The sequence below is a fragment of the Athene noctua genome, chromosome 8 (genome assembly GCF_965140245.1).
Source record: "Athene noctua chromosome 8, bAthNoc1.hap1.1, whole genome shotgun sequence".
Lineage (NCBI taxonomy): Eukaryota > Metazoa > Chordata > Aves > Strigiformes > Strigidae > Athene > Athene noctua.
In genome coordinates this window covers 16,503,162-16,530,542 of record NC_134044.1, presented here as the reverse complement: position 1 = coordinate 16,530,542, position 27,381 = coordinate 16,503,162, and the positions used below count along the sequence as shown (strand labels likewise).

The 27,381-nt window shown below is 44.0% G+C and overlaps 1 protein-coding gene across 3 annotated transcripts in view; it reads right to left on the bottom strand.

Annotated features, from left to right (window-relative positions):
* Positions 1–27,381, bottom strand: part of FGF12 (fibroblast growth factor 12) — a 232,700-nt gene that overhangs the window by 55,821 nt on the left and 149,498 nt on the right. For all 3 annotated transcript variants that reach the window (XM_074912219.1, XM_074912220.1, XM_074912218.1), the window contains 2 exons: positions 24,274–24,384; positions 15,648–15,751 (listed from right to left, as the gene is read on the bottom strand). In XM_074912219.1, the coding sequence (XP_074768320.1) occupies positions 15,648–15,751; positions 24,274–24,384 (215 nt within the window). The remainder of the gene's footprint in view (positions 1–15,647; positions 15,752–24,273; positions 24,385–27,381) is intronic.

Sequence of the window (27,381 nt, the reverse complement as noted above, 5' to 3'; positions counted from 1 at the left end):
GTCAATCACCAATGCACTTATCTCCACACTGTCTCTGTGGGAGTAGGAAAGAAATCTTATCTCCACCATATAGATGAGCAGCTGAGGCACAGAAACTAAGGGCTTGATCTAGTTACCTAAACATAAGTTTCCAGTGCCATCTAAGACGTCCTGGGGCATGCCAGACATGCACAGGGCTGGCAGGTGGGACACGGGACCTAAGGGGGATCCATGGTCCTCTGGAGGCCAGACAGGATATGCTGGCACATTGCGGAGGGAGATGAATGTCCAGGTTTAGGCAACTGAACTGAATCCTGAGGTCAAGGCAAGACATCTGTGGCAGACGAAGGAGCTGTACCCTATAAACTGCCCTGCTAGCACCCTAAATACAAGAATTCCCTTCCATCTGCAAAGAGGGACACAACTTTTTTTCCATGTTTTGACTGCAGGCCTGTTTTATTACTAAAGCCAAGTTTCATGTGTCTGGGACCTGCAAGATAACTACTGCTGTCAGGAGCCTGCGTATTGTTTTTTTCCTGGCTGAGTATGAACACACACCCATATTGTCTTTCAGCTGCTGTCAGGAAGATCCCACCTATGGAATACAGAACTATTTTCTGTCAAACTCAACAGAAACACTTAGATTGTAGTACAAGGAGCCAGAATCAGTATCAGTGTGGCCTTCCTCCACCATGTCCACAAGGCCCAGATCTCACGCTGAAAGCTGAATCTACCTCCTTGTGGCAGTATTTACAGAAAGACACTTTCATTTTAGCTCATGGTAAAGCCCTTATGATGATTTAGAAGCTTGTAATGAGGTTACTGAGGAAGAATGAAAGGATGGTCAAGGTCATAGCCCCAACAGGAGCGCTATCAGTCTTGACATGTACAGCAAATAAGGTTCTCAAACAGCTGCCAAATCAGAAATAAGCTGTATGCAGAGAAGTTGTGCTGGCCTTGCTGCAGGCTGTTATTTTGGTGCATTAGGCTGGGGACAGATTTGCAAAACCACTCGGGCAGTTCGGACATTTGGTTCCCCTTTGAAACAGCTCAGTGAAAGAGGTGGTGGCAAAGCACCAGCCTGGCACGTCTGGTTGCTAGAGCAGCTTCCTGCAGCGCAACCTGCGGCCACACAAGCATCTCTTCTCTGACATTTGCCCCGTTGGTCTGGGCTGTGCCCACATGCCTTGCAGGCCTACATCCCAGCTGCTACCCAGAAACACAGGTTTAACCAAACAATCCCCAGGGACGAGACTAGTTGCAATCCTCCCTTCTGGTCTCTCTCGGAGGATAAAAGACACACATTAGACACAGTCCTTTCCCCAGCCACCCCAGTACCCTCCATTGTATTCACAGCTGCAACAGTGAGCAGAATCTGATCAACGTCTTAATTTCCTTAAGCCTCCCAAACACTTGAAAGAGAATTATTTTTATGTTATTATTTTTTAATATGTGAAATCTGATTAGAATAATCCTTGGCAAGGCAGAGTGATAAGCAAATAGAGTAGTTGAAAAAAGGTAGCTTTGAAGGAGGAAATTGATTTCCTTCCGTCCCTCTAAATTTGAATAATAAACTTTCACAAAGAACTTATTTGAAAGAATCTCCTGGAGATGCAAGAAACTGTAATACTTCAGTAAATCATCTCTCAGAGCTCCTTACAAAAATAGAGGTTGTTGCAGAGTGAAAAGTTTAAGACATTCACACTTCCAGTGGCCAACACTTTCATGGGGGTGCAGAAAAATTTGAGAAATCACTTGAAATTAGTCAGTGTCAAGCAAGAAACTGAGGCTATGGGAAACTGGGTGTTCTGTCTGCTTTTGCGACTAAGGAGTTACAAACTGAAGAGAAATGTGACCGACAGTCATCTTTCCCTTCTCTACACCTGTGTTTTCTTGTGTAAGAAAGTGGATAATTCTCTCCTTTTTCTGGAAACCACTTCGAGCTTTCTAGTAGAAAAGCAGGTCTTGCTATGTCTTCACAGAAAGATATGATGATATCCAATTTCCAAAACAGACACTACTTCTAATAATTACTATTTATTCACTAAAATCCTAAAACACTATTAACAAAGAAAATTCATTGAGAATTCTTATTCCAAGGCTTCAGAAAGGAATTGGTTTCCTATATATTAGTATGAACATGCACATGTTCACTGGACATCTCAGATATGCTGGGGTAAATACACTCACCTCATTTTTCTGACTACATGAACATCAGTTGGTTTGCTCTAGATATAATCCAGTGGCAGAGACATCAGATACTGAAATATTTCTCAATACCACAGAAACTGTACTAGTCCCATTACTTGGCTACATAATGCTTTATGGTCATGTTTCCACCACTAAAAATTCCTACGGAACATTTCCTATTGAGTCACATGCAGTCCACCTCCAAGCAAAACCTTCAGTGCAGAGTTTGGTCCCCAGCTCTCATTAAGTCCTTGGTCATGCCTGGATGGCCCTGGAGAGAGGAAGACACAGTGCATGGCACCATGCCAGGGCTGTAGAGCACTACTGAAGCACCATGAATGCTGGACAGACTGCCCAGCGATCCACCCAGATGCTTTCTGGTACCCAGCCTAGCTCTGAAAAAACAGGCATTTCTGCACAGTCTAAGGAGATGTTTTCTCAGTGGTCAGATAAGTTACTGTCTCTGTTACTACGAGTGGCACCTACTGGAGCTGGACACCGAATTAAATGGACCCACAAGGACCACCCTTACATTCATCTTAGTGAGAGCAAGGGGATGTACTGGGTGCCCCAACACCTCTGAAAGCAGGGCTTTAAATTGTCTGAAAATCCATGCCTGATTTTGTTAGTGCAAATGGTTTTCTTGCAAGACCTGGCTGTTCAGCTCCTAGGGGCATCAGCACATTACAAGTGCTTCTTTCCAGAGCACTCCTGCAATCCTGAGCTTCTCAGGAGCTGTTTCCAATTCTCCACCTGCCATTTTATGAAGCCGACACTGTAAACAGGCCCAGCTCCTTGGGTGGCTGAAAAAGAGATATCTGTGGAGCCCCGAGCAACTGCACTTGACATATGGTATTAAGACGTGCAAGGGAAGATGGCTGGCAGAGTACGACTCTCCTGTGGTTCTTTTGCCTGCTCCCATTATCCTCAATGAAGATTGCTAGGGACATAAATGCTGAGGAGCCAGAAAAGAAGTGAAATGGGAAGACAGAGAGGGAGAAGCGAGCCCTGCCTACACAGCACACAGCTTTCAAAGCAAACTGATTTGCTCAGACACAAGATACTACACGTACAAGTTGTGCTACTGCTGATGCACCAGTTCCTTGAATAATCACAGTGATACAAAAGAAAGCTTGTGATCAACGCAAAGAATTAGGATCAGGAAGAACAGAAGGCCTAATCAAGTTTCCACGCATGACCTTGGGCATCTCACATCATTCCTCTACACTCGGTTTCCTTAACTATGTGATGAAGCTTCCCAGCGTGAATGGAAAATTATCTGAGCATGTGGGATTGCTCAGGAGCAACTCACAGGTAAGTGATAACGGATTCTTTTTGTGGCCCACATTACTGGCCTCTGCAGCCCCAGCTAAGTTAATTCCTCCCACTGCCAATGATCCAGATGACCCAGACACCCTCGGCCCAGCACACACTTGAAGGCCAACCATGGGATGTAGCTTTAGGTGAAAGAACTGCATTTTAACAGCTATCTACCAGACATGCAAGAGCCACAGCACATCTCAGACCCGGCCTCCCATCAGAAACTGGTGTTCAGTGTGAGCTCTTGCTCCTCCTCCTAGTCCAACACTGGTAGTTATTACCAGACTACCCTGCTTCTGGTTTAATCTCAGGTATGCTCCATTCCCTTCCTGCTCGCCACAGTGTATGGTGGGATTTCGCAGCATCCACAGGGAAATTCTGCTACAGGGAGTAAACATATATCATAGACCACGACAGAGAAACTGGAAACAATCTTGACTGCAACGGGACCATAAGCATCATGACAGGGTTGGCCAAGCTATGGTCTGCTCTTAGAGGTCCTTTATATTTTTTCCTCTCCCTAAAGAAAAGTTCACAGATGTGACTCCTGCAATGATCCTCCACCTTCTCCAGGCGGAGACACGATGTCTGCCTTTGGGTTCATTACCTCCAGACTGCTTGCTAGGTCAGAGCACTGGGAAAACGAGGAGTCCCTACACAAGGTCTTCAAGTTTTTTTCATGCTAAGCCAGAAAAAGAGCATGTCCGTTCCCAGACAGGTCTATAAGTTGAGAAGCATTGGACGGCAGTGGAATTTTAGATGCCTACCTATCACATCAAGTGTCTACAGGACATCCACAGACATTTGCTGTGGACAAGATCCTGCTAAACCTCTGTGCAGATGCAGATAGGCAGGCAGGAGCTAAGAAAGACACAGAGCAACACTCAAGACAGCGCAACCAGTGCTTTTCAGCTACAGCTCCCAGAGCATGTCGGGAGAGACAAGGAGGAAAATGTCCAGCCAAAGGATCCACAACAGCAGTAAGAGATGCAAGAAGATGGAAGTTGCTTTGGACAAGCCAGTGTAACAGTTGTGAGCCTTCTTTCTCTAAGAACTAAGAAGGCATTCAGGACAGGATCCATAGGATCCCAGCTGGAGCTGGTTGGTTGCACACCTGCACAACACTCTTCTCCTGAGCTGGCTGGATCCCTGTCAAAGGTCCTTCCTCCAGCCAGAGTTTGCTCTGCCCTACTAGAAAGCAAGGGGCCTCTCTGCAGCCATCTATCTGACACAGGAACAGGCACAGTACAGAAAAGAGGGGGCTGCAGAAAATAAATGGTATCCCCCAACTGCAGATGATGATGGTTCTCCTTGGTGTTGAGCACAGTCCAAAATTCAAAACCCATTAGCTGCCCCAGCTCCACCAACAGTAGTTGTCCAGTGTCAGGAGGAAGGGGGGAACTTCTTTGCAGTGCACATGAATCAACTTAGAGCAATATGAGACAATGTGGTGACTCTTCAACCTAGCAGGAGTGGTAAACAAGTCACCTTAAAAGGCACACGATGTCTGGCGTGAGTGCACAGGCTTTGAACACTGCAGCAGGGATACCAAGAACTGCCTTTTCTCAACCCCTGCTGCTCTGGAGAGATTCCTACTGGGGGAAGCAACAGCCCAGAATGGCCACTGTGCTTGTGGCAATGTCAGAATCAGGCTAAATCTTGCTCCTCATCCCACTTTGGATGTGCCTCGGAAGTTGGAAATTATCTTTCTGGTGCCTCCTCACCTAACAGCCTTGTTCAAAATCCCTGAGGTTCTACCTTCCTCTTCTATTTCATGCTTACAATGATTTAGTGGTGGAAGAGAAAAGGCTATGCAGGAAATTCATGCTGATTTCTATCTCAGAGGCTTTAGACATAGAGAGAAGCAGACAATCTTTGTCCAGCTGCTGTAACTCCTCTGCAGTGTTCCAGACAGTATCTGGGAGTCTGTAACATCTGCATGTGTGCATGCGAATCCCCAGAGGTGTTATCAATAATGCATTTGATGCACAGCCTTCAGAGGAGATGACCAAGGCAGCTTCTTATAAAGGGAAGTCAATCTTTCAGTTTTCTCAGGAGGAAAGTAGTGAGAAGACAGGAAGACTTACCATCATTGTGCCATGTCTTATTTATGTCAAGAGAGTGTTCACATTTCAGAAAGCTTTTAGCGTGGGGCTGGTACTGAGGTATGTATTTGGGGGATTAGAGAGCACATTATGAATATTAAAATACTTTCAACTTTCTGGGATTCAGCTAACATAGAAGAGAGCTGCATGAAAGGCTACCATCGCTCCCAAAGCACAGCTCCTCTGCACCTTGGATGTCATTAGTGTGTCAGAGGTGGCAAGACACCCTCATAGTCTCTTTACTGCCTTCTTAATGGCTGTCAAACTACCAAATTAACCTGTGACTCGTGCATGTGCGAGGGATTTATTGATTTCAGAAAGGGACAATTAATTTAATGTCATTTAGAAGTTTCGGGGCTTGTCAGGCTTTTCCACAGAAGAGTAAACACCTCCACACAACAAAGGATTCAATCTATTGTTCATCAACAGGGAAGACGGTCTCCTTTCTAGTCAAGTAAAAGCTCTAGAGGAGGCCACGGGCATAAGTCTACACAGTGTTTACCCACCAATAGGAATTTTTTGGTCTGGATATGTTGTCTGTAACACACTAATGTGAGATTAATAAAGAGTGGTTAAGGAAAAGGAAAAAGGATGACAGCAACAAGGTGAGTAGTGGAAGCTGTTGGAAGGTGTAACTAAAGCACAGCAAAACTGCAAGCAAGTGAAATTAGTAACAAGAGTAAAAGATCAAGTGTGTAACCTAACTGCAGGCAGAAAGGCAATGATACACCATAAAGGGACTAATGGGTACCACTACAACCATCACTGCTTGGTTTTCTAGTCCTATGAGAGGTCTACAGACAACTGCTGCTGCAGCAGAGATAGTTTAAGCTTGAAAATAAGGGCCAGGCCACAAGTCCAAACTCTGCTTTGAACCATCCCGTCTGGGCTCAGCCTCCAGCAAAGCGAGTATTTCCTCCTCCTCTTCACAACACAGAAGCAGCCATGACTTTACTATTACAATTCTCAACATTTCCCATTTTCTCATCCCACATCCATGACTGTGTCCTCCCAGCCCCGCTGCTCCCTCTCGTGGGGCAGGCGGCCATTAGCCATGGGCGAGTTGGTCACGTACCCACTTCTCCTTTATAAAGGGGTCCTGGGTACCTGCATCAATCAGAATCACCGATGTCGTGAGCGGGGAGGTGTAAACACACGCAGTGCCCTGCTCGCAACAGCGTGTGCTTGTGACTCCTGGGGTGGGATGGGGAGCGGGGCAGTGGTGACTGCTCCGAGGCTGGGCCCCGAGTCGGGCCAGGGCTCCCCACCACCAACCACAGACCCTGAGCACTGAGGGAGCTCTGTGTGCACATGTCAGCTCAAGTTGTGGTAGATGTGTAAAACCACCCACTCCGCAGAGGGTCTAGGATGTTGGTTAAACCAACCTGCTCTACAGAGGGTCTAGGTTAAAATAAAGTTTTTAATGTAGTGACAATGCTGTCATGCCATTGTTCAGCGGAGGATCCCTAAATAACCTGCCTGTCCCCATGGTATTGAGTAGCAGCACCTCAAAACTCTGTACGTCTCATCCTAGAGTAGTCCCCCTTTTAGAGAAAAAAATAATAAGAAAAAAAAAAAGTCTCACAGCAGATATTAATTCATACAAAAAGTTACAAGTTGGATAATACAATTAAATACTCCAGTAATAAACAACCAGCAGAACTAAAACACTCAGTCATTTCCCCTTGGGGCTGATGTTTCCAGCCTTCCAGGAGGACCAGCCATATTTTTAAAACAAAGTCAGCCCCTGTGGTAGCAGACCCAATGGGTGGGGAAGGATGGGCTCTGCCTCTGACGCACACTGCTTTTTGACTGCCCTCTAACCCACTGCAATGGGGCCAGAACTGGGCTCAGCCTTGGCCAGTATGTACAGATGACAGACCTTGCAGGGCCTCGTATACCATGAAGCCAGACATAAGATCCAGGCATGGTTCAGGAGGCCCTGGAGTGGGTCCAAAGCTGTGTCCTGCCTGCCTGCTCTGCTGCCAGGATGCCTCTGGGCAGTGCTGCTGGCAAGGTGCCCCTCTGCTCCTCCCTGCTCGCGCACAGATTGCAGGCTCCTTGGCACAAGCATGCTGGCCATCCCACGCGCTCTGCAGAGCTGAGCACGCTGTCAGCATGCAACACATCACAGCAGTGACTGGCTGCCAGTAGTATGAACAAGATCCCTTCCACTCCGCTCTTGGTTTCACAGATTAATTCACAGCAAGAGAAGTTGGAGAGATTTGGAGTTTTCCTTGCAGTAAGGATTGTCTCTTTCAGAAAAGATGCTAGAAGAGGCAACTGAAAGTGGCTGGTAATCTCCAGGAGACCGGTGAACACAGATTCAGCAAAGCATCAAGGTGCAATTTCAGAGCTTTGCTGAACTAGATCTTGTATAAACACATTTCATGCCAGGTTCATAACTCCTGCCAATCATGTTTACTCCACCAATTTTAGGAGGGTCCTGTGAGGCACCATGCCATGTAACTGCAGGTGCCAGAAACTAGCCCTCTATCTTGGGATTCATGGTAACAAAAAGCTATGGGACCTAAACTCAGTTCCTGTGATTCAGAAACTTCAAGAAAATAACTTGCTTTGCAAGTGCCTAGTCAGGATAGTACTCTGTCACAGCAAAGCAGGGATGGTTCAGGCTCCTATCCAGGCCTTTCCACTATAGCACACTACAATCCCCACTGATTCAGCCAGTCTGGCTTGAAATAGCCCAAGAATTTTGAACCTCTCTTCTTTTCCCCCGGGAAAACTGCATTACAGTTGAACAGTGTTTCCCATTTTTAAAGTCTTCTATCACTTGGCTCCCAGTTATAATCACATGCACACAGTCAGTAAGGTTTTTTTTCTTGGTTTTCTTAGCCTATGACTGTTGTATCTCCTGCTTTCGCCTCCAGAGCCATTAGTCACTGTTTGGCAAAGGCACACCATTCACTAGTTTTATCCATTCTATATTTGAGTTCAGTGTTATCAGAAAAGAGATCTGAATCGCTTCATTAACACACATCTGACCTCAGCCAAACACGTCCTCACTCAAAACTTCTCTTGTTGCTTTTCATATCAAAATGCCCATATTCCTGGGTCCAGAGTCTTGGACTCAGGAAGGCAAATCTTTGTCCTCCTTCTACTATATGTTAATATAGTAGAATGTTAATATAGTTAATATAGTAGATGTTAATAACAGTTCCACCATCACCCTTGATGTCTTGGAGATTTTTTCTAGGTTTCAGTTGTGGAAAACAGACAATGGCTCTGTTTATGAACAAAACAGACACTGGATAAATGATATTTAAAACAAGCAAAGCAGGCTGGAGAGTTTGAGGGAAGGCAAAATATTAGCCCATGGAGAGGAGCTTGGAGTTTGGTTACTGGCCAGTCCTGCATCCCCCGTAGCAGGATGCAAAGGGAAAGTAATGAAAGGGACTGCTGCTGTGATTGCCTCTCCAGAGTGACACCGTGACAGCTTTTGGTTCTTGTTTGCCGGGATGAGTGCTCCACTTGCACATCATTTCTGTTAACTAGAGGCTTTCCCTGCACACTGTCCCCTCCTCAACCTAGACATTTTCTAGAGTTTCCTTCCAAAATCCAACTCAAATATGGTATTGCCATCGACTGCTCTGCTTTAACCTCATAATTTCCCCTACAGTGGTTAACTGATCACATACAACACACGTGAGAAAAATGCGTAAGCTCTATGCAACGCTACAGCTGTTTAATACCTGCTCCAAACACCTTGCCTACGCACTTATCTAAGGTTAGACATGTACATACAAGAACACTGTGCAGAAGATGGCAGCTACGACCAATTAATCTCTGCGATTTCTACTCTTGCCTTCCTTACAATTTAGAGCAACCCCTCTCCACTGGTGTTTTACCTCCCCCCCTTCCACACTTCAAGGAAATCATGTGGGATCAAAATGCTCAACCAAAATCTAAACATTTTGTTCTAATTTTATTAGGAACAATAAAGCAATATAAAACATTCTGAAGTTCTTTCAAAATGGGAATCTGTAATGTTTCTTTGGGGAAGTGTCAAAATGAGATGAGTCAGCACACTGGAGCATTTTTCCCCTATTTTCTTCCACAATGAAATTTCAGCAAAAGATTATAATGCATCCCGACACTGACAGACCACTGCTCACAAAGGGGAATGTCCTGTCCCTGCTCCTCCAACTGTCTTTAGGTGGAACATAGCACATTCCTAAATACCCTACGCAACCAAGGCTAAGAGAAGGCACTTCTTACTGAAGCATACTTTTTCTTTGTAATTTGCACTGCTATCACACAAGACAAGGAACAGATAGCTAGGAAAACAGGATTAGGTCCTGTTGTTACTGATTTTGTCCTCTGACCATCTCCTGCCTGAGTAGGCAAAAGCTAAATCTGACCTAACTCATTCCAGACGTCGATACAAGGTGCAGAGCAGCACTCTCCCCATGGGAGCCCTGCTGGGGTGCCTGTGCCAGTAAAGTTCAGGGAATACAGGTCCCTCGACAGAATGCCAGATGGGAAACCTGCCCAAAAAAAGCCACAGTATTGCACTGTCCCAGCTCTTGTCTGATGAGCAGTCCAGAGGGTCCTGCCAAGTGAGGCTGTACCCATTTCTAGCTCTTACAACATCCTGAATAACCCCTGAGCTGCTGTGGGCCAGCACTGGTCCTCCTCGACTTGCATCAGTAACACACAGGATGCAGAAGCTCACTCTGCTGGAGTGAAAGGAAAGCTGGACCACTGAATTGCTCCTGAGAGCCAAGCAGAGCAATGTGGGTGGCAGCTCCTCACCGAGAGAAAAGGGACCAATTTGCTATTGATAGCTGTATTTACAAGTTTCCATGCTACAAGGGTGGCATGCCAGGGTGCCCGCCAGGAGCTGTATTTTAAGAACATGCGATGCAAGGCAGGAATCCGCTCCCAGGGGCTGGCTCTTCTCAGCACAGCTGCTTCCCTGAGCAGCCATTTTGTTCCCTCCATATTTCTGAATAAGCCAGCGGACAGGAGGAGTTTTACATCTCCCAGTCAATGTCTTCATTCAGTGAGCCCCTTTAAACAGTCAGTGAAGAAGATTTAGATACTCTGGAGGGAAATTAAAACCACATTACACTGGGCTCCTGCTGTGCTTTGCCTTTGGAGACATTTCTCTCTCTTTCCATTGACCTGGCTCCCTAACGAAGCATGTAAACTAGGGAATCCCCCCAGCAAGTGTGCTTGCTTGCAAAATTTGCAAAAGAGAGATGTCCAGGATACCTGCCTGGCCTATCTGTACTTCTGACCAAATCAACTAGCACCACTGGAGGTCAAATAGGAATTAAAGAAGGAGCATTGGCAGGAGCAGGTTTAACACCCCAAGCCCATTAGGGGAGAGAATGCAGCATTACTGATTCCAGACCCTGACCTTGAAACGACGTAAATGAAGAGTGCAGCAACCCTAGAGGAGTTGTAGCAAAATAGTTATAGCATTGCAAGCAGATTAAAAAATACATATACTTCCCCAGATGCTTGTTTATTATTATGCAAGACATGTTTATTATGCAAAATGATAGAGCAAGAAAAAAAAGCAGAGAAAAAGAAAATGCAAAGACACACTGACAAACGTGATGGGTTTTTTCAATGCTGTTTAGATTTTTTTTTTTATTGTGCATAATCATTCCCTTATTAGCAGGAATCTTTGAAGTGATTCAAGCTCTAATTTCAGCATTTCAAACTCACAGCTTTATACTGTAAAACCACAGAGCTCTTGTCAGCGACCCATTTTTTCCCTCTGTATTCTGTATCTCTGCTAGAGTTTTCTCAGTCTTTCCAATAAATTATGTATCATGATTTGCCATTTCAAAAATAATTAGAACTCTGAGTTAAACAACAAGGAATATCTGAGAGAGTACATTTTAGAAGAGAAGTGCTATGCACTTGGGGCAAAACCAATCCCAGCTGTAACACCACTGAATTATACATATCATCATATTGAGAGCTGCAACTTCAGCGTACTCGGAGTGATTCAGTAGGCCTGTGGAGGCTCTACAGCCCTGTGATGAGCATATGCTCCAGGAGAACCAGGTTTGTCTCTCAGGTAAAACACTTTGCAGGGACTCCCTTCCCCATGCCTCTGTGAGTTGTTGCAGCAGGGGCAATGGAGAGGAAGCTGGGCACTGAGGAGATAAACTTCAGAAAGGTTATACAGGAGTGGAAATTAATTTGGTTGTGGAACTATTAACTCCAGACAGAGACAGGAGAGCATGTTCTGTGTCTTCTCCCATTACGATTAGGCTGTAAACTCACTGGAGCAGGACGTACCTCTTTATTCTGTGTTTTCCTCTCCTCTGCAACAACCAGCCTTTGGTCTAAGCTTCCCAAGTGCTAAGACAGTACAAGTAATACCCATTGCCCTTTATTCATTCTGTATATTTCTACTTTGGCATAAAATGCTACAACTGGATCCTCAGGAGAGTCATGTCATTCCCCAAAACAGATGCTGATAAAGACCATCATGCACCATGAGGGAATTTACAGCTGCTCTACATTACAAGGAATCAAATGGGAACACACCAATGACTCTCTGCAAGCTTGCTATGAAGACAGTGTTTTGCATCTTACTGTCTTGCCAAGCCAGGCGTCTCAGACCAAGACCTGATTGTCTTGCCTACTAAGCACCTAATTCCCCAGCAGGCCTCAGAGGTAGCAATAAGCTAGCCTGGAAAAAAAATAATCAGGTATCTAGTGTAAGTAAACAATGCACAGAAGTCATAAACAGCTGCTTCCCAAGCAAAGAGGAAGCAAATGTGGCTAGAGATCTATGGTTAGCTTCAACCCAGCAACCCAACCCCATACTGTCCCTACCCATCCCTAACTGAAGAGATGAGAAGACTCATTGCTAAAGGCATCAATGTGGCTAAGCACATAGGATAGTCTTGCATGTTTCTGTAAAGAGTCTTCTCACCAAATCTGGCTTTAGAGGACACTACTCAGCCCTGCTTTTCTGCTGATTGGTACCAGGCAGATTTTTTCCCAAGGGTTGGCTATTCTAAACCCATTCAAGAGCCCCTTGGCCAAAACTCAGAAGGAGCTGGCACAAACCATCTCAGAGTCCAGGCTGATAATAGCCTCTGGTTTGATCCAGGGCAGAGAATGTCAGCCAAGGTCTCAGCTGACGCACACAGATTAAATATCACTGAAAAAAACCCACCAAACAAAAACAAAACAAACCCACAGTGATGATGTGTTCAGTTACAGCCACAATCTGGGCTCAAGAGGAAGGAAAGAAAACCACCAAAACCCCCTGTATTTCCCCGGAGAGTTCCATTTTATCTGAAAGCAGTCCTGGGCTTGAGGGTGTTATAAGAAGTCCTAGAAGGGCTAGACCTGGGATAGACAGCAGGGGAGGCAGCCAAGCAGCAGAAAAAGTTCATTGATCAACGGATCTGTGTGACCAAACAGTATCTATGGGGAATACTGACCCATTTTTTTCAGACATCCCTCAGAAAAGACTAATGAAAAAAATAGGTACGTGCACAACACCAAAGAAAACTGGCCTGAGACAAGCAAAGCTGTAGTTTAGGGTCTGCTAAGCAAAGGAACATGGACAATGTGTCCTTTGGTGTGGGCAGCAATCAGGTCCAGGAAGCATGGCCAGGAGCCCTGCTCACCCCAGAGAGGAACAGACTGTCAAGTCCTCCCAAAGCAATTCCCCAGCACAGTGTTCAAGACTGACACAGCCATGCCAAATGTTGGCTTGGAGTGAGATCTTGGCTCTACAAGGAAAGCTGAAACATCCAGAAGGGACTGCTTGAACAGGCTGAACTCTTCTCAGCCATATCCAACCCTCTTATGGAACTCTGGTCTCATTCCTTGTCTTTGATGCTATGAGTGGCTTGACCCACACTCCTTTCTCCTAACAGGCTTTATCCACAAATTTTCTTTTTTCTTGCCTTGGGGTCTGCTCCAAAGCACAGTGAATTCATTGATTTACTGCTGTAAGACAGAGACAGACACCAGTCAATACAAGAAGAAAATAGTGTCCAGCGAGTTCTATCTCCCTGGCATAGAGATAGGCCAGTAGCATTCATCTGTTGCAAGTAGAAAACTTGGATCATGTTGATGAAATGAACGGTTTAACTCTTACTAGCTCATACAGAGCTGAAAGCCATCAAGCTGTGGCATGTAATGAGGTGTACTTCATTAAGCACTGGCCATCGCAGTGCATCCTTAGCCTTCCCTGATTAATTTTTCTACTTAAGACAGGTGCACTTGTTGGGAATAAGTAGGCCCCAGTAGACCACTCTCATCTGAATACATGTATGACCTGGTGCTTTTTAGGACCCTTTATATGGCTAGCAGACGTGTTTCCTGGATACATAGTCCTCCAGCTCCCCACCATCTCTTTGTATGTCCCTCCCACCCTTTGTATTGTCTCACTACTACACTTATATATATATACTTTATATACATAGATATACCTTTCCCCTGCACCATCTCTAATCTCTCAGCTGCCAAACATCATGTTTCCAACTCTCCATTTCTTCTTTTGCCAGAGCCCCACACCTTTCCCTCCCCTGCACTATTTGTTCAGAAAATGTTTACCCTTCATTGCTTCCAAAAGACTCCCCTCCCAGACTGGATGTGGCTCTGTATCACACACTGCTTTCCTGCAGTCCTCATTTACAGGGCATCAGCGGTACAAGGAGCCTCAGCACCAGGCCAGGACCCTTTATGCCCAGCACTGCACAAACATGGGGCAAAATGTCTGTCCTGACCCCCCCGACTATGTGCCTGGAGGGAAGCACAAACGGTAATGCAGTACCACATCATGCTTGGTACTACCTTTAGGACTCTGATAGCTTTACAAAAAGAGGAAGTTTTCATTGTTAGTAAACTGATGTAATTTATTTAGAAGCAGTCATTTATGTTTACTGGGCTATGAAAGAACAGGAAGCGTCTGGCATCCACAGAGATCCAGATTGATCTCTCTGTCTCTTCTTGACAAGCAGCCAGTTTTGAGACCTATCTCGCCAGGCATACTAACAAATCCATTTGCTGTTTTCTACCCTGAGCCACTGGGGAGACCGAGCTTTGTTACCTCCCAAGGGAAAGAACGGAATCCCAACCATGTGAGCAGTTTAAAACTGACCAGGAACAAAAGTTAAGAAAAATTGTGTAGGAGCAACTCAAACTGTTGTCCTTTCTGTGGTCCCATCTCCATTCTCACATATACTTTTAAAGCAAACTAAAGGCTAGACAAGAGCAGAATTGCTGTACTGTAAATTTACACAAAGGCAGATGAGATTAGAATCTTGGCCATATACTTTAAAGATATCATAACTACAGAAATAAGAAGTGCATTATTAACTACCACTTTTTACTATGCAAAACTAGAGCAAAGTTATTTGAAGCATAAAGAATTCTGGCAAAGGGCTGCCATATTTAATAAATCACTGAATCAATTATTCACTGTGAAAATCAATTACTTACTTCAAATTAGAATCTTATGAATAACCTCATGCCCTTTCATGCCATCTAAGAAAGTTATAGGGGAATTAGTCAGTAAAAAATGCCTCACTTATCTTTTATATGCATTAAAAAGACCACACGAATACAGGGAAATTCTGCTCTGCTCAAGCACTCTGCCAACAGAATAGTCCAGAAGCATTTTAATGAAGCCAGGGTGTTGCTGCAGTCAAAAGCAGAGTACGACCCATTGGGGCACCGCCTATGATCAGTTAACCGGGCACAATTCAGAAGCAATTCTATTCAGTCCATGCCATTTCACAAATGTGAAACTAGAATATAACCAGCCAACCACACAACCTCCTCTACAACGTGACCTACATTAAGTAACTACTCAAAGGAACACAAAGTGTATCTTCACAGGTCAGGAAATACTGCCATGAACCTCCGTGGAGACACTTTAAAGTGAATATTGCATGGCCTTGCAGCAGCTCCCCCTGCTCCTGCTTTTAAAGGTTTGCTGTTACATGACCATTTTCAGAAAAACCTGCAAGTCCCAATGCAGTCTCTCCCCTTCCATCTACAAAACCAAACCACCCCAGGAATTCAACAGCGCAAAGTACTTACTGAGCTGTAGAGATATCCCTCAGCGTTCATGGCAACGTACAGACCTGCCTTCACCCCTTGAATTGCCACCACACGAAGACCCACAGGAATTAGATTAAAAAGGGCTGCAGAAGGAAAAGAAAAGCAAAGGTTATGGAGACATCACCCTGCATGGCCACTGCTGCTTTTCTGCCCCAGGGCCAGCCCACCCCACTCCTGATGCTTAACAAAAGATACTGAACTAGAATCAAAAGTCCTGCTTCCAGCTCCAGGAAAGGTCTGCAGCCGTGGGGCCAATGTTGAAAGGAAATTTTTAAAAGTACTGAATGCGGCCACCTCCCAGAGGCCTTAAGACCATCAGTCTGTCTGATTACTGCCTTTACAATGCCAAGGGCTCATACACTCACTCAAGTTAGTGCATCTCAACAGCTTTTTGTGGGCCAGCTGAGCTGTGGTAAGGGCACATGTTCACATCTTTGCCTGTGGCAAACATAACAACACAACTTAGTCTAGTTCACCCTGAAACAGATTTAAGCCTAGTCACACTTTCTTGCATTTGCAATACGCTAAAAGAGTATACAGCAGGACCACGGCCAGAAGGGCGCAAATTAACTTGACTGTGTGTCTGCCCCTGTGATCCCTGCTGTCAAAGGAATGAAGAAACTCAGGAAGAGATAGCGCTCCACTCCAGGACCTGAGCACTGCTCCTCATTCAGAAGCAGCACTACATAGGCCAGAAGACGACAAGACCTTTCAGTACTCAATTTTACTGCAATCTTATTGATTTAAGCATTGCAACCACTTCCAATTAATTACTTTATTTCTTGATTCCAAGTTGACCTTGTTATCTCATTGAAAGACCTTTCCCATGAGCATATACATTAATGTACCATCAGTCTTTTGTTATGTTTCTAACAGAACAGGCTGAAAGACGAAAGGACTGTCAGCATTGACAGACTGAGCACTGAGGCATTAGCATGGCTTTGTTTCCTCTGAGATTTACAGGACAAGAGTATCCAGATGTTGTAGGACCTCTTGTGCTTCAGCTTACTAAGAGCTAATGAGACCTTACCCCAGGGAGCTCAGGATATGGAAAGATAGGCACAGGGTCAGGCAGAAATGTAAGCACAAACACAATGGAAATACTTCACTCAAGGTCTGTTCCCACACAACTGCCCTGAAACAAGAATATTTTTTCTGGTTCCATAGCCATAAGGTCAGACTGCCCCTTCAACACTCACAAAGTATTTCTCATGGCTTTTAACACATTCACTTATTTGCAAAAACCTGCTTGAAACTTCTCAAGAGCTTTGGGGTGTTCAACTTAGCCTATGGGAGGCCTGTGAATAAGCAGAGTACAGAGGAAAAACTGAGTGACAAAGCACACAGTGAAGCATTCCTATTTTCCAGCTGTTAAGAACACCATCCTCTAGCTGATTCGATGTATATATCATTTATGACATTTTATGCCTGACATCACACTGAAGCAAGCACAGCGCAACGGAGTCTTCACAAAATGGCTGTAGGAGAAACAGTCCTCCTCTTCACTGTGCCATCTCTCAGCCTCTCCTTTCCTGGGAGATTCTCCTGGTTTCAAGTGGGCTAAAGCTATTTTTTTTGCTTCTTAGTGGCTAGAATAGTGCTGTGTTCTAGATTCAGTATGGAATTTGGTATGAAAAGAATGTTGATAATACACCGATGTTTTTAGCTGTTGCTAAGAAGTACTTCTCAACTTCCCATGTCCTGTTAGTGTGCAGGTATACAAGAAGCTGGGAGGGAGCATAGCCAAAGCAACAGACCCAAAGTGGCCAATGGAATATTCCATCTCATACAACATCGTGCTCAGTATATAGATGAAGGCTGATCGGGAAGCCAGGTCTTCTAGGACTGTGGTTTCAGGATTCTCACTTCTCTAGGATCTCTACCCTGGAATGGGCTCGGCATCAGTCAGCAGGTGGTGAGCAACTGCATTGTACTCATTTGTATATTCTATTATTATAATTATTATTTTAATATAATTTTATTTTAATTATTAAATTGTTTTTATCTCAAACCTGTGAGTCTCCTTACCTCTACCCCTCCAATTCTCCCTCCCATTCCCCAGGGTGTGGGAGGGTGAGCGAGCAGCTGTGTGGTGTTCAGCTGTCAGCCGGGTTTAAACCACAACAGAGATAGATCACTGCTTATTTAACATCAGCCCTGAAGCATACAGAGCTTTTGCCAAAATGACCTATTCAGAAGGCCAGGCTAGTGTTAATCCTCATATGACAGGAGAGAACTGAGTCCAGCTCAACATCAAGTGCCCCCCTTGAAGAGACTGGTTAGATGTGCATGTGCCAGGTAATGGATAGATTTAACTCAACCACAAGGTACTTCCCAAGCACCTCCCTCCTGTACAGCCTGTGAATTACTGCAGAGGGGAAGAGAGACAAAAGTGTGCTTGGATTCCTTTCCAAAGGAGAAAAACTCCAAACATTTATAGTGAACATGGAGAGAAGGACAGGGGTGGGGAAGAAATGAAACTGTGGCTTGATTCTTTCCTTGCAGCCAGTGGCCCAGGCTTTGTAATCCCAGGATTTGTACAATTTCTAAGAGACAGAGCAGACCCCAAAGGGTGTGTGGAATGTAACGGTAAACTCGTTACATTCGACCTGAACTCATGGTGGATCTGCTTAAAGGTCAGAAGTAAAATCTGAAAAAAGCACAGGAGACAGAAAGCCACTTTGCTCAAGATATCTAACAGGTGCCTTGCCTGAGCTGTTTTCAGGATTGTCTCCAAAGAGGGATTCATGGGTCCCAGTCTCAGATGAATGTACTTTTTTTCTCACTCACAATTCCCCAGGAAGACTGGATGACTCTCCTCAGTGAGTTGCCTAAGAGGGAGGCACCTCGAGTCTGGTGAAAATAAACCTAGGCTCAGCTTCTTTTCATGCTTTTAAGCACCATATTCAGTAAAATATCAAAGTGTGTGCTGAAGCCTTACCAAAGCCAGTGCCTATATTTGTGATTTCGTGGGAGGATGCCAGATGTAGATGCCAAATGAAGTCCAGCCTGGGTACTGGTCTGTGAACAACTGGAGTCAAGGACAGTGCTACTCTGATACTCTCCCCAGATGAGACAAACACATCCCAGTGTAGCTACTCAGCATTAAAAAGCTGCATTATAACACTGTTCTACCATTGAAAAGCTCACTAACCAAAGCAAGCTTATATTTCTAACACTTTCTCACTACCATGAAGGTCTAAAACGCTCTGCAATTAACAAGTCTATTTATAAGCAATTCCCCTTCCCTAATCTTTCCTCCCACTGAAAAATGAAGAGTATTACCGCTAGTAATGAAACAAAATGGGCATCATCATTCAGTCCCTACAGCCAATTTGTTTTGCATAGAAAACTTGTGACAGACCATTCAAAGCATTCATTAGGCAGCGAGGTGATAATACCCAGAATTAGTGGGTGAGAAGTTCCACTGGGAAGCACCCACATGTCTCCAGATCTCTCCACCTATACATGCTAAGGGAGCACAGGAAAAATCCTGTTGTGCTGTGTTAGAGCAGCAAGACCACTGTCAGTTCCCAGGCTCCCTGGGACCCTGCCGCAGACCACCAACACCCACAGTCACAGCCTCTAGGCATGGCAGAGCATCTCCCGCAGCACGCTGCAGAGACGGGGAACAACTGGGCAGGCAAGCAGGAGAACATGCATCTGACACAGGTAACTGATAGCCAAAGAAGTTTTAGGAAGCAGATGTCTTCTATTAAAAAAAAAAAAAGTGGTTTCAGTCAATCAGGACGTTATAAATTCTCAGAGCCGTTTCTGCACTCAAATCTAGAAATATCATTGAAGTTGAAACTTTTTGTTATCATGCTTCCAAAAGAATATTCCATCTTTATATTCCATATTATTTTAAAGGGTTATAAGCTTTATTATAAAAACATAAAAATGTGGGGGGAAAAACCCTCCGGCAACCTTAAAAGCAAGATGGCTTATTTTTTGTCATTAAAAATTTCTGGTTAACATGAAACAGCACATTTGGAGATGGGGAAGGGGACTAGTTGTGGTAGAGTAGGACTGGACACCAGGTGTGCTGATGTGAAAGTGAGAACATTTAACATGCTTTTAAAACTCTTTACTGCATACGGTACATTTTCAATACCATCTGCAACTACATGGAACGGATGTGCTCTTTGACTTCATGGGCAGAAGGGAAAAAAAATTAAGACATTAAATACTTCTGCCTATTTTCCCATATTACATCTTACCATTTTCAACCATCAGTAGATTTACAGCTGACCTTGCTTATTGATAATACTACTTTGAGCACATTCCAGTCCTAAACCCTTTGGCCAGGAAAATGTTATTCATTGTTATGTTATGGCAGTTTATCAGCTGCATAACATGTTTTTAAAATCTGAACATGCACTTAGCTATGGGTCTAGGCTAACTTATTTACAGAAATGGACAGGTAAGACAAGATGTGGCATATAAAAGATGTGGTCCATATGCTCAGCTGATTTAAGCAGTACTAAGTCAGAAGAGCTAAACTAATTTATACAAGGTGATTTGTTCTGGAGGAAGACATTCATGCTGCACATCAAATAACAGAGCATGCAATAGGCAACAGCAGCCTTGGTGCACCAGGCAATGGTGTGGTTTAAGATTCTGAGGGGAGTGTGGAAGGCTGCTAAGATGATCCTGACATTGTGGTGCAACATGTATGAAAGAACAAACTGAGGGAACTGGGATTGCTTAGCGCAAAGAAAGGAAAGCCAGAGACAGACACTTCCCAAAGAAACACAATGAAAGGACAAGAAGCACTATGCGAAAGCATCAGAAAGAAGTTACGACTGAAGAAAATTCTCTACAACGAGAATAGTGTGGGTCTGGAACCAGATGGGTTATGAAGTTATAAAACAGTTCACTCCTGGAGACACCTGAAACAACTAGGCAAGGCTCTGTGCAGCTGAAGATAATCCAGCTCCAAGTAGGATGTTGGTCCTGAGACCTCTAGTCTTAATATTTTGTGTTTCTGGCTAGAAAGCCCTAAACAATATCCTAGATCTGCTGGGCTCTTTCCATCTGGTCAGTACAGTTGACCTATCCTTTACATGTTGTACATTTGCTGAGGCTTTTCAGATGTTCAGCAGGATTATGCCGACAAACAAAGAAGTCCAGTTGCTTTCATGAAGGGATGTTACCCTGCTCAGCCCAGGAAAGAGCAATAATGATGCAAGCATTAACAGCAACACTCAGCCCTGAAAGGCCATTTGAGATTACTGGAGTTGGAAGGAAAAGATATGACCCCAAATTCAGGTTCACATATAACATCACCAAGAACACAAACAAGGGCCTTGTACACCATGAAACTGCGCTCCAATCAAAGAAAATTCTTCATATATCCCAATGCAAGTAGGCAGAGAATCTGTCTTCTTGCTTACGTTAAGATGGCGTGCCTTTAGCTGCATGGTATAAGGAACAGATGTCCCAAGCGCTGTTTCGCGGGAAGCTGGCTTGATGCCCATTCAAATGCCATTAGAAATTGGCTTCTAGGTTGGGTTTTTTTTCTTTTTCTTTAAGTGAGAGAAGGTAGAAAATAAATGCCACCAGCCTCTCAAGAACACATATAAAATGGGCACCAGATAATTAAAAATTGCTTAAATATTAGCAGTTCCTCTTATATAAATAACTAGATTTTTATTAGAACTTTTAATTGCATCAGACATATCCAAGGGACATGTTGCGTCTCATTTTAAGTGTTTATTTTGCCAGAGTAAACCAACCTAACATATTCCATGAAAATTAAGTTTCCTTTCATAATGCTAACTTAAATAATCAGAGTGTGGCTACTGAACACAGAGTGATGTATGGAACACGGTGTTCACCACGTATTCAACTGTGCTAAGATGGCTTCTGCATGGAGAATAGGTGGTCATCCAGGGTGGGAAGGATCCTCCTGTGGCCATCAAGATTGCCCTTCTCCACCAAAGGATGCAAGTCAGCCAATCCCTCTCCAGGGATAGTGAAATACTGTTTATCTAGTCTTAGATGGGTTTTGCCTTCGCACAAAAATACTGACAGAACTCTGTCTGGTCAGGAATCTTCTGGAGAAATATTTTAAAACAGAAAATATCAATTAAGTAAATCTGTAAGCTGTTCACTTAGAAAAATGAGATTTGACTTTTTTTGGTTAAAATTTGAGATGTTTGAAGGAATAGAAAAGGAAAAAAACCAGTCTGTTTATTTTGGCATTTACAAAGTAAAAAATGTGATTTTGTTTTGAAGGAAGCTTCACATAATATTAAATGAACTCAAATTGAAGATTTGTGAAGGAGAACATGCGGTAAAATGTTAAACAAAACTGAGCAAAGCACATTCTTCATTTCATTTTCAGGAGTCAAATATTATCAGGTTGGATTTTTCCCTCTTTTGATATCCCCTGAGATCAGGGGATGGAGAATTCTTTGGCTTCAATTTCTCTCAAAAACTTCACTAAATTTTCCAACATAGCCCCTGACTTCCAGCAAGTGGCTTGGCACACTTGAGCTAGATGCCTCCTGTCCCACCAAGTTGCTAAGGCAGGGCTGCCATCTCGCCAGATAAATTCACACTTTACAAGTGCCCTTCAGCCCATCTATTTCCAATTAAGAAAACTGTGTGGAAGTGGCTCACAAGTACTCAGTACCTTGCCAAACTGATCTCTAACATTTCTGATGGGATATATAAATAAGAGCTGTTCAGGTGATTGGGGTCCAGTCTCAGTCATGGGGACTCAGGAGGTTTCCCTGCACACACTGAGGTGTAGCAGCAGCAGCTTCCCCCATGTCCCCTGCCAGCCTAAAACATTGCAGAATTGTTCTTACATTTTATTAGTCTCTGCTGTTTATCTAAATTCATCCCTGCTGCCATTTAAGCCCATTACATTGTTGTTCAGTCCTCACTGATAGATGAGGGTAATGAATCCCTGTCATCTCTAGCAACTCTTTCCATGTCAATGACAAATAGGCCTCCAAAGGGGTTTTCTGCAAATTAAGAACACCCTATGTCTGCTTTCTGGAAAAAAAAAAAAAAAAGCAGCTAATACAACCCAACATTGGGTCATTACTCACCCAATAAAGCCCACTGAATTTATCCCATGTGTTGGTGAAAAATCACACCAAACTCTTCACAGTAAAAGTGTGTGTGTGTGTGTAGGTCCACAGATTCTTCTGCTCCAACATAAATTAGAAGCTATGTCATTGCAATTTGTGGTATTTCATTTGTTCAACACCAGATGCGAAAAAGGGGATTAAAACCCAACACTCAGTCTGCTACAGGCCAAGTTTCTGTTGAATGCAGCCTCTTGGGTTATTTCACAAGGTCTTTGCTAGCCTCTCACAATTTCAGCTGCCATCTTCCCAAAGCTCCTCTCACACATGGATCCCAGCCCTGAGCTGGCTCCACCACGCACAGCCCGCCCCCCCCCCCCCCAAACTCTGCCAGCTTCTTGGGGATGGGGCAAACACCATGGATATGGGGCTGCAGCCACCTTGCACCCTTGTCCAAATGCACCTTCCCAGGACAACATCAATGCCCTGTTCATGTGCTGCACCACTGCCAGACACCCCTTACCTGCAGCCCAGGCCCTGCCTTCCTGGAGGAATGATGCCTTGCATCCAGATAGGAGCTTCTTTGAGTTAGAACAATATTTGTCCCCAAATTAAGTAGGTTGCTCCTTTCAAAGTATACAAAGCTTGTTTCCATCAATCCTACCACACAGATGAACTTCTGGTTTTACCAGTCATTACTAGAGATGACACCTTCCATGCTGGACAGGCTAGATATGATGTCCCTTCAGCAGTGGCACAGGGAGCTTCAACACAGGATGACACAAATCAAGACTTAAGTTCTACTCTGTTGATGCAGTTTGTGGCACCAAGATTCTGACTTTATTATTGCCTGCTCAGAAGCATCAATCTGATATCTATGAAATAAAGAGATACTGTAGAAAATATCTGGCACCTTTTTTAAACCTTTTGAGGAGCTTTGGTATTGACAAAACTATTTATTTTGCAAAAGGAAAATTGGCTACACCTTTACATTTGTTTACACCAAAATGGCTCCTGCACATGAGCATAATTTTTTAAACGTGCATGGCTCTGCTGCACTTCGCTGTTCTTTGTTGGACAGCATGATCCCAAGCCCTTTGAACAGGATTTCGGAAGATGACCTCCTTTGGAAAGGTCATTCAATACTCTTAACCTTTATATTAGCCTCAAAGCACTAGACTTCAGTGAACAGCTGGTTTTCTCCAGCCTGGAAATTCCTGATGCCTGATGAATTTTTCAGGATTAAATAGTGAAAACAATTTTCTCCTCTTCTCCTTGGCGAGAGAATTCCCCGTATCCTTTACCCACGTGGCATGTGTATAAATATAATCTCCTTTCTCTTCTGGCAGCAATTCAAATCATGGGTTTTATTCTCCACCCCACCCAGATGGCAGTTACAGAATCGGGGCAGGAGGCAAGAAGATCAGAGAGGAAACATATGAAATTATACAGGCAAGATTTAAAGGGGAAGGATAGATAGAAAAGCTGTGCTGAAAACAGGACACCCACTAGATGATGCATTTGATTGTAAATGGGTTGCAAAACAGGCTAATTTTTCTTACTGTAGTCACTGTTTTCGTCCTTGGTCCCATCAATTGTACCATCTGGGTGCATCTGCAGGAAGTATTCCTGCTGGCTGAATAACCTTGTCACAATTCCTTTCAGCTGGGGTTCTGAAAAAAAAATAATAATTATTAGATATACCAAGTAGCAAGAGACCCAATTTGCTTGTCCCCCATTAAGCCCTGAGTGCTTGGCAGATAGGACAGCTTTCTGTGATTCCTTTCAAGAGTTGTAAAATATTCATATATACATAGATGTACAGGCAAATAAAATTGAGATCAGATGAGCAGGTAAAATGCAATGCATAGCTGGTGCAGTAGAAAGTAAGAGATTTATGGAACATCACTTAACTGCAAGTTACCTACCAATTGCAAGTCTTTAGACAGCTTACATATTCTGAATACACCACTTGTTCAGAATATTTGCTAGCAGCATTGCAAAGAATATGCTTATTGTTTCTTATTCTGCCTGAAGTCAACTACCTTGCTTTCTGTATTGTTGGTTCACTGTCATGTAATTCCAGTTTTATGCCAGTGAAAATCTATTTACATCAATGATATTACAGTGGTGTAAAACCAAGTAACTGAGCACTGAATCAGGCTGCATAAGTCCAACTGTGTGGGACTTGGGGAGCAAAATCCTGAAAGTAACAGATGCAAGACACCTCCAAAAATGACCTCTGAAGCATTTATAGGCACCTTAAAACGCCTCTGTTTTAAAATCCCGCATGTTCCTCCCTCCCAAAACACATGCCATACACTCTGGTAGATGAGAATCACTGCCTCTAGCAGGGTCCCTTCCCAGCCCCTGTACATCATGAGCCAGCCACAGACTGTCTAAGGGCTTCCCTACTGCCTCTGCAACATTTTGTACCCATGCTGAAGAAGGAAAACATGAAAAAAGCAGAAACAATTTCAACCTCACATGACAGAGGTCTGCAGCATTACTGCCTGTCTTCTTGCCATCCAACTGATCAAACACGAATTAAGTGGTCAAAAATAAATCCAATTTTAATCATGCAAGTCTTAGAATTTGTCACAGTTATTGCTTCTGGAAAGCAAGCTAGCTAGTTACATGTGAACAGACACACTAGCTGGATGGCATACATCTTCCTTGTGTTACAGGACTTTGTAGTTTTATGTGACCACCCACCAAAAGTAAATAAATAAAACCTAGTTATTGCTGGCTCAACAGACAGGAAAAAATCCAGCGTAGCATACCAAAAATCTCATCAGCCTCACGTCTTTCATGCCTCTAGTGAGGCTGTTTAATAAGCCATAGTCGTTATGTAACTCCGGTCACGTTGTGTGTTAAGTGTTTCCATTAGGAGCCCCCGTCTCTAACGATTTTGCACTGCACTGTATAAATTCCATTTGAGGATGGCACTCAGCCTGCACTTCTGCACAGGCAACCCCCCCCCCCCCCCCCGGGTAAGCGGGGACCCTGCATGCAGACAGGCTGCAGGTGCAAAGGATTTCAGCTTCAGCAACCTCTCCACCAGCCAGGCAGAGTCAGGTACTATTCTGTAGCTACAAAAGCCACTGAATAATTGAGTATTAGATGGTTTCTATGCTGCTCTAAGAAGAGTGACTTCATAGCCATGAGAGCACTGTAGACTGCAGGCAGGCTTTCTCCCAGCCAGACTCGACTCTGGGACAGTAAATAAGTACCATTGTACTGGCCATCTACTCTGAGCTAAGGTCAGTCAAGCCAATATATGTCAAATTAAGACTTAGCTTGAGCCAGGAGTTTTGCTTTCTTCTTATCAAAATGAACTATTTTGTTGAATGCGGAAGCATGGTTTAACTTGCTTTTCTAACAAGTATATCAAAGCTAGAGAAAATGAAAAGCTGTATTCTCAGGCATAGATGACTGCACCACCCTCCTCGAGTCTGTCCCCTCCTCCCTTTTATCTAATACTAGAATAGCAAAGGCACTAATAGGCACTCTCTGATATAAGAGACCTATGTTTGAGACCCTGAATTAGTCTTAGCATCATTTTCACTCTCTGGTTGATTTTAATGTTTCGGTACTTTGCACAAAATGGAAGAGCTCCAAGCAGGAGCGATTTAGAGGATGCTTCTGCATCCTGAGGCTGTGTGATGGGAAAAGTGGGGAGATCTTGTCTTAAAGCCCCTCAAGGATGAGAAGTGTAGATAGAAAACAGCCCTGACCTTTTCACCTTTCTTAGGAAGATGATTTAGCCACAGGATGGAAGGAAGGCCCTTTTCTTCTTCTTTGGGGTGCAAACTATACCTCAATCACGTAAGTAATTTTGAAACAACATGAAAACATCTCCCACTTTTACTGAATAGCCTACCAAGTAAAATACAGAGCCCAAACTGCTCACCATTAGCAGTTTCATGTCATTTTCAGAGTTTATCAGCAGCACACAAGATCCCCTGAGGTCCCCCTGCATCTCTGCTATAGATGCAAACACTGTTGCACCAGAAGGCCAAGTGTCACCATAGTAAAACACAGGTTAAAACCCCAGGGTCCTTTTTTGTAACTGATCTGACATACACACACGGTCAGGTCTGATTCATGCTTTAACAACTGTCCTCTTCATAATCCCAGGCTTTTCCAAGTCAATGCCTGCCTAGAGACAGGTTGGAGGAGAAATCTTATCTGACATGTGGTTTTTTTTTCCTGACCTGGTTTTGCTGAAGTTTGAGGCTCATGCCCAAACTCGAAGTAAAACTCAAAATGAGCGAAGTTGAGAGCTCTTAGCCAGACATAAACCCACCACATTCCTCCTGGCCCTAACACAGTCTGACAGCAGCAGCATTTCTGTCTCCTTGCCACACAGATGCTCTTCTGCAGGAGCATCCCTGCTCCGCAGACTCACTTAGGATGCCCTGCAGCACCAGAAAAAGAGTACCTTTTCCAGCCACCAAAGCATCAGAAAGAACTTTGGAGACGTACAGATCTCTCCTTCCCTGGTTTCAGCATTGCCTGCGGTCTCTTTCTACAAGACAGAAGAGCTGGTGATCAGCTGCACCTTTGGGTACCTACCTGAACTAAATACAAAAGCAATATAAAGACATGCACAGCCAGCACTGAGTTCTCCCCTCTAACACAGAGCACAGCCCAGGAGAGTTAGGGAG